Source organism: Hakea prostrata, chromosome 3 (genome assembly GCF_041222555.1).
Source record: "Hakea prostrata isolate BN-2017 chromosome 3, UWA_Hpros_2, whole genome shotgun sequence".
Lineage (NCBI taxonomy): Eukaryota > Viridiplantae > Streptophyta > Magnoliopsida > Proteales > Proteaceae > Hakea > Hakea prostrata.
In genome coordinates, this window is record NC_142602.1 from 32,148,810 (window position 1) to 32,162,614 (window position 13,805).

The window sequence follows — 13,805 nt, forward strand, 5'->3', positions numbered from 1 at the left end:
TGTTTGATAACTCACTGAAAAATAGCTTCTGATTTTCTTGTTTCAGAAAACAAAAAGATTGGCGGATAATCGTTTGATAAAACTGCTTTGTTTCTGATGTTTTTTCCAACATAAATTGATTTTTTTAGAAAAATTTTTCTTGAGAAATACATTTGATGCATGCTTTTTGAAACAAAAACTTGTGCGTGCAAAAAAATGGGTGTATGAAATTGGGTTTTAGTGACCGTTTCAAAGGGGGGATTATTTATGAAATTGATATCTAAAGGTAAGAACTCTGCTCAAACCCTCTGACATTAAGACAAAACTCTTTCATTGCAATGTTTGATCTTGTTGGAATAGATTTTGCTTCAGTTTAGCACATTGATGGTGTTGAACCACTTGAGCGTATCTCAGTCGAGATTTCGATCTTAGCCATTCGTTTCTCAACGGTCGATGTGAAAATTTCGACCTAAATCTAGATACAACGTCCGACGATGTTTCACTGAACCCAAGCAAAATCAACTGCAAAACGGCCAATGTTAACCCAAAACACAATTCTACTGGTCAATTCCCAACCTTGAGTCTGGTTTACCTACTACCTTGATGAATAAGGTAACATTGGGCGGGAGATTGGGGGATAAGGTTTCACACGAACAGAGGAAGAGAGGAAGAGACGGGTACAGAGAAGTTGAGAGGGCAACCAGCTGTCTAAATAACTTGTAGCTCGCATAACCCAAAGTAGAAGTTCCTTCTTGTTTTTTGGTCAAACACCCAAAGTGAAAATAGAGAAGAGGCACCATTGCAATTCATTGTCAAAATTTTGAACGAAATGCATGTATTTTTGAAAACTTAAATGAAATTCCAATTATTTCAAAAAAATTACAGGTTTCGGTCAAAATTTCGGAGACTTCAACCATTTAAAAGGTTTCGACTGAAATTTCAAAGATTTCAACCATCTTGACTGATTTCGACCATGTCAACAATCTAACTTGTTTTTCCTCAATTTTTGTTGATTTCTATCACATTTTCACCTATTTTTCACAACCCCTTTGCCTTCAAGCACATCTTTTGCTCATCTTTTGCCTCCAAACACCTCATAAGCCACAACAGCTACAAATGAAACTCCGATAGCAATAGAATTTGAAGCATGAGTCATACCCAAGAGTTCCAAACTTCCCATTTTTTTATTTTGTTTTGTTCATGTATTTAAATGATTTTGTATTGTCCTAAAATTAATATATGTTTAACCTAGGACAATGATCTATGATTGTATTTTGTTAAACTTTTTTTTTTTTATTTGCTACCATTTTTTATTTTTTATTTTTAAAATTATTTTCCTAATTATGTATTTTTATTTTATGTATATACGATATATAGACTTTAACTTAATATATATGAGACACCATCACTTCATCTAGTTGATCATTTCATTTTGTTGATTTGTTGTATGTGTAACCATTATATCAAACTATTTGTATGTTGACGATTCTATGCATGTATGCAATACAGTTTATACTTGTTAGAATCAGTAATTTGTTAGTATACTTAAATGATAAATATTCAATGATATTTTTTGACAAAATATTAGTTCCATTGTGTTTATTATGCTTTAAACAGATAAGATGCAATAAATCAGATGAGATGGACATCATATAAGGCCTAAAATCTAGGGTCGAAATTTTTTTTAAAAAAATCATATGTTTCAACCGAAATTTCAATCGAACCTAAAAATTTCAGCATTTTCTTAGGTCAAAATCTTGGTTTCAATCAAAAATTTTTCCTTGACACTAATAGTACTAGGGCTGCAACAGGGCCGGGCTTTTGCAATCCCTAGTCCAGCCCTATATGTTCTAATCTGAGCCTATTCTTGCCTTGACCCTAGTTTAGGGTCAAGGATTATTGTTCCTAACCCTAAGCCCTACAGGGCCAAGCCAAGCCCATTCCCGCCCTGATTGGCCCTAATTGGGCAGGGTCGAGATGGGTTCGCCCTAATTAGCCTTAATTAACCCTAATTGGCCTGTCCCTAACCCTAATTGGCCCTGTCCTTGACACTAATTGGCCATGTTCTTGGCCCTGATTCTGATTGACCCTGCACCTGACCCTCACCCTGATTGACCCTATGTTGGCCCTGACCCTGATTGGCCTTGCCCCCTAGCCTTAATTGGTCCTATCCTTGAACCTAAAATATCAAATGTAAATCCATAAAAATAAAAATAAAATACATAAAAATATCATAAGTAAATTAAAAATAAAATTCATAGAAATATAAGATGATTCAAACTCCTAAAAATGATAAAATAGTCAATAAGTTGATAGTGTTGTTTTTTTTTTTTTTTTTTTTTTTTTTGGGTTGCCAACCCCGATTTCCAAGGCTTTGCCCTGACTAATCCGGTGTTCGACCCGGGTCGCACACCTGGCTGTGGTGGGTGAGTCTCCCAACGGGGATTTTTTGCATCCACAAGGTTTCAATACCGGAACCTTGCTCAAGCGGACCAAGCTGCTTACCACTTGGACCAACCCTCATTGGTTGATAGTGTTGTTTTAAACATAAATAAATTGACACTCTTTAATTCTATATTGTGAACTCTAAAAGTCTTCCATTGCTTAGGTGATAGAAATTGAAAACCTCTCCAATTATTTGGTGATGAAAATTAAAAATCTCACATATTGATATCCTTATTCAACAAAAAATCCATATTCAAAACCTTTTTAATAAGTAAATCAACGATAATTTAGTATTGATGTTTTTTTTCGTAGTTAAGGAAAATAATATTTTAGTTACAAACACGGCTATCTCATATATGTTCTTAATAAGTTTTTTTTTTAAATATCACATTGAAAGAAAGATGTCAATATTCATGATGAGAAGTTGGGGTGTAGATTTGTTAGATATTAATTCTCTATATACTAGTTTTTATTGTTTATAATATATTATCTTGCCTTAGTTTTAAAAAAAATCAATGTTTTTTGCGTACTAAAAATGACTTGGTTCGAAAAATAAAAATTATCTTAAAAATAATATAAAAAGTGAATTCATAGTCTAATATGATCAAAATGACTAAAGGTCAAAATTGAGACTTAAAGTTATGATCAATGCTAATATGAAGATTAGTATAAAAATATAATACATGATCAGGACTAAATTAATATTAAGATTAAAGCCAAAATTAGGGTCAAAATCAAATGGATGCTTACTTACATTGATAGTAAATATATAATTTATTTTTATTAATTTTCTACAAAACATGATCATGTTTTTAAAATTTGACACATGTCAAGCATTCACCCATGTGGATGAAAATTAATTCCTCTCCATATGGGTGGAGGGTCCAAACTCAAATCATGGGGCCAAGATAAAGACCAACATCAGGGTTAAAATCACATCCAGAATCAGGGCCTGGGTCAGGGTATAAAATCAAGGACAGATTGGGCAGGCAGGGAGGGCTCAGGGAGGGCTTAGACAGGGCCGCCAAGGCCAAAGTTGCACCCATGGAACGATGTTTCAATGGTTTCCGGCGAACCGAGCGAAATGGCGAATAATCGCCAAGATCTCGGCGAGATCTCGGCGGCGAGAAGTTTTTCAGTTCATTCGGTATTAGCCTCTACTCAGATTGGTCTCTTTCCCTTTCTCTCTTTCTTCTTCTTCTTCTTCTCCGGCAAAACAAATCTGTCTCTTTCTCTCTCTCTCTCTCTCTCTCTCTCTCTCTCTCTCTCTCTTTCTTCTTCTTCTTCTTCTTCTTCTTCTTCTTCTTCTTCTTCTCCGACAGAAATAGCAGCGGTTGTTAGCCTGCTAACCACGACTCAAAGAGCAGTAGGGAAAAGAAAAAAAAAAGTTTGGAAGTTTGGAAGTTTCACCAGAAAATCTTGGTTTCGCCGGAAAATCGACGATTTTCCGGCGAAATATTGTAATATCGGTTTCGACGGCATTTTTATTGCGCCCTCTGGCGAAACCAGCAAAATTCGCCCAAGAAAAGTTCCATGCTTGCACCCCAAAATAAAACTGCCTAATTCCTAATTAGTTTAAAAATGGGTAATTAGGTGATTCAATTAATCAATGGCTTTAGCCATTTATCAAGCCTTCAAATCGATGTTGACGAGTTGAAATCAGAGTAGGGATACTCTACCCACTGAATGTTGAGGATTGCGCTCTCTTTGTACCTCTCTACCACATTATCAGAGTAGGAATACTCTACCCATCAAGTGTAGAGGATTGTGCTCTCTTTGTTCCTCTACCACATTTAGGAGTTTCATCTCTGGTCGATCTTATCAATGCTCAAAAGGTGTACAATCCTATACCCCTACAAATAGAGGATCTAGACTCTTAACACCACAACTGAACTGACTCATCCAGCAGTTCTACAAATCAACTTCATGAGTTTGGACAGCTAACCACATCTTTTGAGTTCTGATCAAGATCATGAGTTACAATTAACTGTACTCTCACTCTGCAAGCTACTTTGAACAGCCCGACTTAAGGGCCAAACGTGCAAAAACAATTAGATGAGTAATGAGGATACTACATTGAAAGATTCAGGCAACTAAAGGATTTATATCTTTTGCAAAACCAATCAGCAAATGTTGAAAAAAGCAACTTTCAGCTCTGAATTCCACATACAATCAACAATACGTCTCAGCATATCTTTAGGAGTCCACTGATATCCATGGAAGTTCCACCATTGCACCGCATTTAACAAAAAACAACTCATCCATCTACAATACAAAAACAAAATATGATTTGAAGCTATTAAGAACTGTACATTTCAATCAGGGAAGTCAATAAGCTTTAGATTATGCAAGAAACCCACCTCCCCCCCCCCCCCCCCCCTGCTTTTTCCTTGTGTGCAATGTGGATGGGTTTGAGGGGGAATGAGTGAAGTTCCAAAAGAGATTTTGTGCAGAACAAAAACAGAACCAACATAGTAACTGGATCCTCGATGATGAGGAATGATTAAAGCCATAACGAAAAAAATATTGTACCCACAAACCTAGTGAGAACAACCAAGTGGAGGAAAGGTGAGAATCATACAGTGAACAAAATCTCAGACCCTGCAAATCACCAAGGACTTTGATCTACACATTCTAAACAAAGGTAGTCGATTCCAATTTAGATATCTTTCAATTATTATCTCCTGGCTTTACAGCCAATCCAAAAGTGGGATACAGGTGTCACTTTTACCAGCTGAAGAACATTATAACAATCACTAGATAAAAAAAGTTGAAATCTCAAAAAAAAAAGATCAATTATCCGTTTGAAGCTCATTCAGTACATCTAATTTATCAGGTCTTCTTAACTGTCTAGCAATGCAGGATTGTAAATAAACTTTGCTCGAACCCTCTGGACCTCATCATACATCATCATTGCAAGCTGATTGAATACAGGGGAGAAAAAAGAAAAGAAAAGAAAAAAAAAATGTTTCTTCAGTGACCCTTGAAATCAATATTAAATTGAGAAAGAAGGCAACTTATCATAACAGTAAAACAAAATAACCTGTATTCATCTTTTGGTTATGTGACTATGTCTATTAGGCCTCATTTAACTTCCAAAGACATCAAAAGAATGTGGGCACTAAAATCAACATGTAGAAGGAAGGAAAAAAATATTAATTAGTTTCTCATGGTTTGGGCACACAGAAACGTGGATTTGCCCCACTACCACATTTGTGATTGAAGTCATCCAAGTTTATTTTATTTCTGTTTCATGCATTTAAGGTATATAACTCCAACTGCCCAATATTTACATGCTAGTAGTACATGTGTATGTAAAATTAGATGCGCTAGAGATGCATCATATCTTCATATAAATTTTCGCTGATTTATTAGATCAATATCTCGTATGACACTTGGAAGGTAAAGAAGAAGGTTATGTGTTCAATTCAGTCCTATTGCTTTTAAGGAATATTGGAGATGAGGTGTCAATCAAATTGAAGGTTGTTCTTATTGCAACAGTAAGGTTACTGCATCCATGACCATGGATTCAAGTCTGAAAACAGCCGGTGCAAGGCACGAGGCACAAGATGCATTGCAGGAGTAAGGCTGCAATGTGTACATTATGACCCTACATAGACCCCACAATGACGAGAGCCTCACCACATATAACCATAGTTGTCACATTGTCATCTAGGTGTCACTCAGGGACTCAAGCGTTTTGGTAGTGCCTGGGCATCCAGGTGACACCTTGTCCCCTTGTTTGGTGTCGCACTGATTCTACTTCTCCTCAGACACCTTGCTTGCCTAGGCGCCATGACAACTATGTGCAAAACACAGATGACAGAACATGTGCTAATACTTGGCATACCATGTATGACACTCAGTTACCAACATCAGCTAACCACCGCTGACTGCCTCTGCTGATCTCCAGGACAACCAATTCTGGCCACAATGGCTTCTTCACCAATACAATTGGGACCTCACCCTTGCTCATGTACGTGAAACCAGGGCCTCCACTCTGTCACACTAAACCAGGGGCTTCCACCCCTCTAGCTGCCCCATCTCCAAGCCATGCTGCCACAGTTAGACGATCTCCACGCCGCCTGGTCCTCTCACACCTCCACAGGCCCACGTCTGGCTTTTCCAGCCCCTGCAGCTTCATCGTGGTTCATCCAATGGCTCTGCCATCTTTTCCCAGCCACCTCTGCCATGCCTCATCTAGGTCTCCCTGGCTCACTGCCATCTTGCATGGACCTTGCTGGACTCTCTACAGTGTTTCTTTTTTCTTTTTCTTTTTTCCTTTTTCTTTTTTTAGCTTGGTTGCTGCTGCTGCCTCCTCTGCTTTTTTGTGACTAGTGGATAGTTCTCCTTTAACTTAAGAGTGCCTTTGGTTTGATTTGATGGAGAGTTTCATTATACTAGGTGCCACTTGAAGCAGTAATTTGAGAGACCCTGTTGCTTCTCGCCAACATCCTGGTGATGTAGAACCCGATCAATACTAAACCAAATTCAGTTGGACCAAGTTGAAGAAGATACATCAACCTAGCTGATCTTCCAAAGGACCATAAAGCGGCCAAAACACTGTTCACGTGAATGGTGCTCTGGATGGTGTCACATCCCTTTTTTGGCCTTGGAGAAATATTATTCAAAGATTTTGTGGGGCCCAAGCCCAGATCATGAGAAGACCTTCTTGAAGACTGATGATATGAACAATATGATATCCATCATCAAGCTCAGGGGACTAAAAACAGGAGCTCCCAGTGTCTACCTATTATCCTGCCTTGATAACATAATGCTATCCTTACTGGCCTGAATCAGGAGTACAAACAGACACCCATTACGTGAAGCCTATAATATGATTCAGCAGGAGGGTCACTGCCATTCAGTCATTATGCCCCCTAGGCTCCTCCTACACCTATTCAGCCAGCCATTGTTACTACACCAGACTCTTTTATCTGGGAACAGTACTGGATCAATCAACAAGGCTGATTCTACTCATCCTCCAATACAATGTGATTAATGTGGCCGCCCTCATCATAGTAGGCACAATTGCTAGAAATTACATTGTTGTACCAACAGGGAGGAAAAGCTGGTTCTGCTCACCCACAGGCTGAAGCTCACTTGATCAAAACTGCTGCTTCAACTATGTCTGGAGAACAACTTGTGTCTCATCTCCAACATATAGTAACCTAGCTCAGTTCAGCTTCTTCCCAACCCTTTACTTTCATTAAGCCTAGTCACGAATCTTTCTTGTATCTTCTCATACTAATTCTTCATGGGTACTTGATTCTGGATCCTTGGATTATATGACCAGCTATTCAGACCCGCATCACAGTATCACCCTCTTTTAGGCAACAAGGTCCTTCCAAGTTGTTCATGGTTCACTAACTTCTATTCCTAATAAAGGGTCTACCTCCTGCACACCTATGATTTCTTATCATCTATCTTACATGTCCCAAATCTTTGTGCCAACCTAGTGTCTGTTCACCATCATACCTACTGATCATAATTGTTTTGTTCACCACTAACATTGATGGCAACAATTGGTTATGTGTGGGATAGTCTTTCTTGCTCCTCCGATTTCAGCTCATATTACCAATGAAAACAAAGCCCCTTGTCATATCCATCATTGGCACCACTGTCTTGGTCATCCATCCTTCTATGTATCATGTGGTTTGTTTTCCTTATTAGTCAAACCAAATTGAACCACTTTAACTGTTAATCTATGAGCTTACCAAGCACAATTGGTCCTTTCACAGAAGTTTTATTACATCCTCTATGACTTACTCAGACAAATGAGGACCCTCTCAGATAATTCTAAGGTAGGTTTCAATGGCTTATCACTTCTATTATCAATTGTAATTGATCAACCTAGGTTTATCTTCTTAATTCCAAATTTTGAAGCTTTCTCCTGTGTCCAGTCCTTCCACAAGACGATCAGATAATTTAAGGTAGGTTTAGATGGCTTATCACTTCTATTATCAATTGTAATTGATCAACCTAGGTTTATCTTCTTCATTCCAAATTTTGAAGATTTCTCCTGTTTCCAGCCCTTCCACAAGATGATCAGAACTCAATTCAATGCCCAAATTAAAGATCTCCGTAGCAACAATGAGTAAAAATACATTAATAATGCATTTCTCCAGTACCTTGAAAACAAGAAGATTCTCTTCCAATCCTCCTATTTCAGCATCCCTGAACAAAATGGCATCCCAGAATGAAAGAACTTCCATCTCTTGGGGTGATGACATACTGCTTCCTCTCTACGGTCACTCCAGCTCCACTACCCTTAACTTTCAGATACCAGTCAGCCAGCTTCCTAACCATACAATTGTTTCACTCCCTCATCACATTTTAGATGTGTTTGCTTTGATACAATTCTTTCCCCTTCAAAACTTGATTAAAGAGCTGGACTTAGTGGGTTTCTTAACAGTTTGGTGATATATTTCCTATGACAAGTTCTCAGAGAACAATGACCATTGGTTCCATTAGACTTTACAAAGTACTACACAATTGTAATAGGACTTAGAAGAGTATGGCATGACGATGTCCTTGACAGTTATGTACTTATAGTGAGTCTTTGACAATATGCATCAATTATCTACATTATTACATGTTTAAAACTTTAAATTGCTTATTATTTATGTCCTATAGTACTTGAACAATGTGTAAATGTGTAATTATACATGAGGACTCAACAATAATATGCCAATCAATGGTGTGAAAATAAAGCACCAATTTAGGAAGCTCTTTTTGCAATACAATCCCCTAAATATGTCAATATAGCTTAAAATAGGGTTCCCATGAAGCTTTAGACTCAATTTGGCCTAAAACCAACCAAAGTGTCCCACAAAACTTGGCAAAAAACAACACAGCAAAATCTAACCAAAATTTCAACATTTCAATCATCTTGTTAGGGCCAGATTACCAAAACGAAACAAAACTTTAAAGTTTGATCAAAGATGAGGAATTATAAAAGTGATTCTGAACCTTGTGGACAAGGGTAAATATTTGGTGAAGGAATATTAAGTTCATTTTATTTCAAATAAAAGCCACATTTTAAGTTCTGAATTTGTAATGTGGCTTAGTATTTTAGGAGTCCAAATGTCATTCGCATTTTTGACTTGGTAGTAGAGTAACAGATTTATTCTGAAAGAGTCTCTGTAGTCCAAGTCAATAGGAGGATGGTAGGTCATTCGGATACTTGTCACCTCACAAGATCCTCGAGTCCTAGTCTTTGAAATATAACTTCAGAAAGCTATTGTTTATCTATCCTTTGGGAGTTCAACAACACTGTTCTCTAGAAGTCAGCTCAGGAGCATCGAATGAACCATATTAGCCTTTCTAATTAAGAGGAGGATGGGATTAAAGGAATCATGTTTGAATTTGATTTGAAAAACGGGGGCGCGGACGGGCACCAAGTTAGAGTAGAAAAGCAACGCACAAAGAGGGGCACCAACAGCCAAGAGGCCCACCGATGGGTGCTAGATTGGACCAGCCTAAATGATAGGGTAAAACGATGCAACAACCAGCTTTGCATATCAGCAAGTACGCACTTGCAGATGATTTCACTAGAATTTATTTCCTTTCATTTAGTAATATATTATAAATAAAGTCTAGCGGTCCTTTTCTTTTTTAGCCATTGCATCCAAATAAATTAGTGAGTTAAGATGTCAAGTAATCACAAGGGAGAAGGATATGCTTTCGAATGAATATACTAACTGGATTGAAGTGTAGATGTTGAGAGCAGTAAAACAATTATGTTCCAAAGAAAAGAAGATAAAAACCCAGGATCAGAGAAGAATCGCAGGATTTCACCATTTAAACTATTCACCCCCCTTATTTTACAAGTGGCTCTGATGTGCCCATGTTGACTATGTCCTTTATTTTTCTCTATTTTCCCCATCCCCTTAATTTATCGGTAGCCAGAAGAGTTTAACAGATAAACTTTTAATTGTGAAGTCTCAGTAAGTGCCAATTCAGCGACCTCCTTGGGGTAAGTTCTATATTTCTTGTGCTTGAGAAAAGGACCGGTTATGCTCCAAATTAACCAACAATATGAAACACGATATTCAAGTCAAACTCTATTTTGTTTCAAGCAAAGCAAGATAATAGATAATAAAAAATCATACCATAAACTGAATTTCAGAAAGAAATGCGGGAAAGTAATCAATTATAATCAGAAAATACCTTCAGAAACCCAACCAAAGGTCTGCCGAGGGACCGAAAGCATAGAAATCATCAACGCGGAGGCAGTCACCGTGTGATATGGCAACAACGATTCCACAGAGCAGCTCATCTGAACGGGAGACCTGTTTAAGGTAAAAACCCAGAAACCACATCCACATCAATAGAGAGATCAGAAAAGCATCCTATGGATGGAAAGGTAAGAAGAATTGAGAGTAGTGTATTTCCAAATTGACCTGAAGATGCGATGAGAGAGAGGCTTCTGGTTAGGGAGGCGAAAGGGAGAGCGAGCGGCTCTGGCTTCAGTTGCAAGTCTGGCCGCTGCATTGCGCACAGAGGTGGAGCGGAGAGCAGAACGGACGCAGGAGATTGCAATGGCCGCTGGCATGGCTATGCAGAGATTAACATTTACCGTTGGCAATACCTCTCTCGCTTTCAACGACTTGCATACACCCGAGAGCCTCCCTCCTTCAGGTGAAACCGTGAAAGGGGTTTTGGCCACAGGAGGAGGGTTTTAGATTCCTCAACTCGGGATCGGATCGGACCGGATCGGGTGGATCGAATTGGTACAATCAAACAATCAAACCTCGGACCGGATGAACCTCATATCCACAAAAAAAAAAAATGTACTTTACAGTTTTAACTATGCTTTTGTGACATTCAAATTCAAGGTTTCTTTTAGGCCTGTTTGGTTACATAAGTCTGAATATTTCAAATATCTAGAGATTTCAAATTTATAGAGTCATAATTTATAAAATTAACTCTTTGATTAACCGAATATGTGAATGAAATCTATGGATTCATATGTGATTTTTGTAAATGTGCAAAATTTTAGCATTTTTATAATAGAGACGAAATCTCTGGATTTCACTCCATACCCATAAATGTACAAATTCACGTTCTTAGTATAAAAAGATGAATCTCTAAATTTCATGAATCTTGATATTTTCACAATCAAACGGATATAAATCTCGCATTTATGAATCTAGAGATTTTAAATCTCTAGATTCATGTAACCAAACAGACCCTTAATCTTATTGTCACTACGTTTATTTACCCAAAAAAAAATTGTCACTACATTTCAAAATTTTATGCAATTCATTCTGGCAAGGAAATTAACCATCCATTTCTGACGTAACGTGTGTTATATCATCACATCATAAGATCGAGTTAAATTTACAAAATTAAAAAACCAAAATTTGATGTGACTTATGAAAGTGTCATACATCCATAAAAAAATGAATAGTCTATTTTATTGTTAGAAATGGACTTGACTACATTACAAAACCTAGGGGGTTTAAAAAAGGCCAATGGAAAACATGCTACTTATCAATTATCATTCTCAATTATGAGTTTTTTCATTATTTTAAGTTGTTTGGCATCCATTATCAGTTTTATTTTTATTTAAAATACTAGAAAAAAACTTCCAAAATCCATATTAAACTTTTTGTCTATTATGAATTATGGTGAGAATTTCATTCTCTTCATTTATGCACAAGTTCACTAAAAATTTTATGGTTACGATGAGAGTAAAATAGTCAATACACATTTTTTTATGAAAAGCATTTTTTTTTTTTTCTCTCTTTTATCACTTGGTCACTATTATTTACTAACAATTTTTTATTTTGACGCCAAACTTATTTTCCACTCCATAATTTATTTTCGACAAAATTCACCAAATCATTTTTCATTCTTGACCAATAATGAATTCTTGTATTTATTTCTTTTAAATAAGTATAATAGAGAATGAGAATTGATACAAAAAAGAGCCTTCATTGATAATCAGCAAAAATAGTTTCTCGTTTCTTGCCTTGAGAGAAGAAAAAAAAATCGACCAAAAATCGTTTGATAAAATTGTTTTATTTCAAGTGATTTTGAAACCCAAATTGTAATATATCAAAAAAAAAAATTCAAAGCATAAGTTAAGTTTAAGTGAAATAATTTTAGAGGGTGATATTCATGAAATTTGGCACTCTAAGCATAAGAACCTTGCTAAATTATTTTCGAGTCTATAAAGGCCTCTTTGGTTATTTGAATTCAAGGATTTCAAATCCTTAGACTCATGAGTGGAAGATTTATATCGATTTAGTTGTAAAAACATCCATAAAATTCATGAAATCCAAGGATTTCATTTTTTGCCTAAAAATGTGAATTAAGTCATTCTTGGGTATTAAGTAAAACCTATGAATTCCATCCCAAGTATAAAATGGAAGAAATTTGCAGATTCATGCGGAGTAACCCAACAGAACTATACAAATTTCGATAGATTTGAAACTAACCAAACAGTTAATTTTTTGAATCATAAATCCATAGGTTTGAAATCTATAGATTTGAAATCTCATTTTATTTCACATTCCTAAATTCATATAACCAAACAGGCCTAGCAAGTTTTATCAAATACCTATACACAATCATTTTCTTATACCCAACACAACCAGTATCTTGTAAGAGGCATTCAAAAGAAAATGGTCATGACTCATGAGCAGGTAAGAAAACATGAAAGCAGATTTATATGAGATGTAAATTCAGAAGAGAATTTTGGGAGACAGCTGAAATATTTTTTTTCCTTTTTCCTTTTCTAGCATTATAAATATTATTCAATTCTACGCAGGGTGTGAAGTTTTGGTGAAACTCGCCGGTTCACCCCCTAGCTAACCCAGCAAACTGGCCAATTTCGGCCAGATTTCAACCCCCCATTTTCAGAGTATTTCAGGTCATTATGGGCTCAAATTTGTGTCTAACCTAATTTGATGCCAATAAACATAATGGGCGGACGGGTGAGTAAGGCGTAAGAACCTGCCCTTGGGAGGGGAACAACAGTTGGAAACAGCTGCTAATACCCCGTAGGCTGAGGAGCAAAAGGAGGAATCCGCCGGACTTGGTAAATTTGAATTATTTCTTATAAATTCTTCCATACAATTCTCCTCCCTAGTCACATTTGGCATATTACCTTATTAAGCTTGAATCATTGGGACATAATTGAAATTTTTGTCCATTGACCTTGAAAATTTCACTACAATCCCTTCGTAATTTAAATTGTTTCTGTCCATGCATATTTTCCTCATTAATCACATTTGACACGTTGCCTTTTGAGTCCTAAATCATTGGGATATAATTGATAAGATTGTCCATTGATCTTAAAGATTTTGCTACAAAATGTCTTCTTAATTTGAATTATTTCCAAAGATTGTTCTATGTAGATTCACCTCCAC

The 13,805-nt window shown here is 36.7% G+C and overlaps 1 protein-coding gene across 2 annotated transcripts; it reads right to left on the reverse strand.

The window, feature by feature from the left end:
* Positions 1-4,214: 4,214 nt before the first annotated feature.
* Positions 4,215-11,062, reverse strand: LOC149022101 (protein NUCLEAR FUSION DEFECTIVE 6, mitochondrial-like). 2 transcript variants are annotated; one of them, XM_089150278.1, is made up of 3 exons: positions 10,830-11,062; positions 10,597-10,718; positions 4,215-4,689 (listed from the first exon to the last, which is right to left on the reverse strand). In XM_089150278.1, exons 1-3 carry the CDS (start codon positions 10,979-10,981, stop codon positions 4,682-4,684), a joined length of 282 nt encoding a protein of 93 aa, XP_089006404.1. In that variant the 5' UTR covers positions 10,982-11,062; the 3' UTR covers positions 4,215-4,681. The 2 variants fall into 2 exon arrangements, with proteins under 2 accessions (XP_089006404.1, XP_089006403.1); XM_089150277.1 differs by lacking the exon at positions 4,215-4,689 and adding an exon at positions 4,976-5,344.
* Between the last annotated feature and the right edge of the window lie 2,743 nt (positions 11,063-13,805).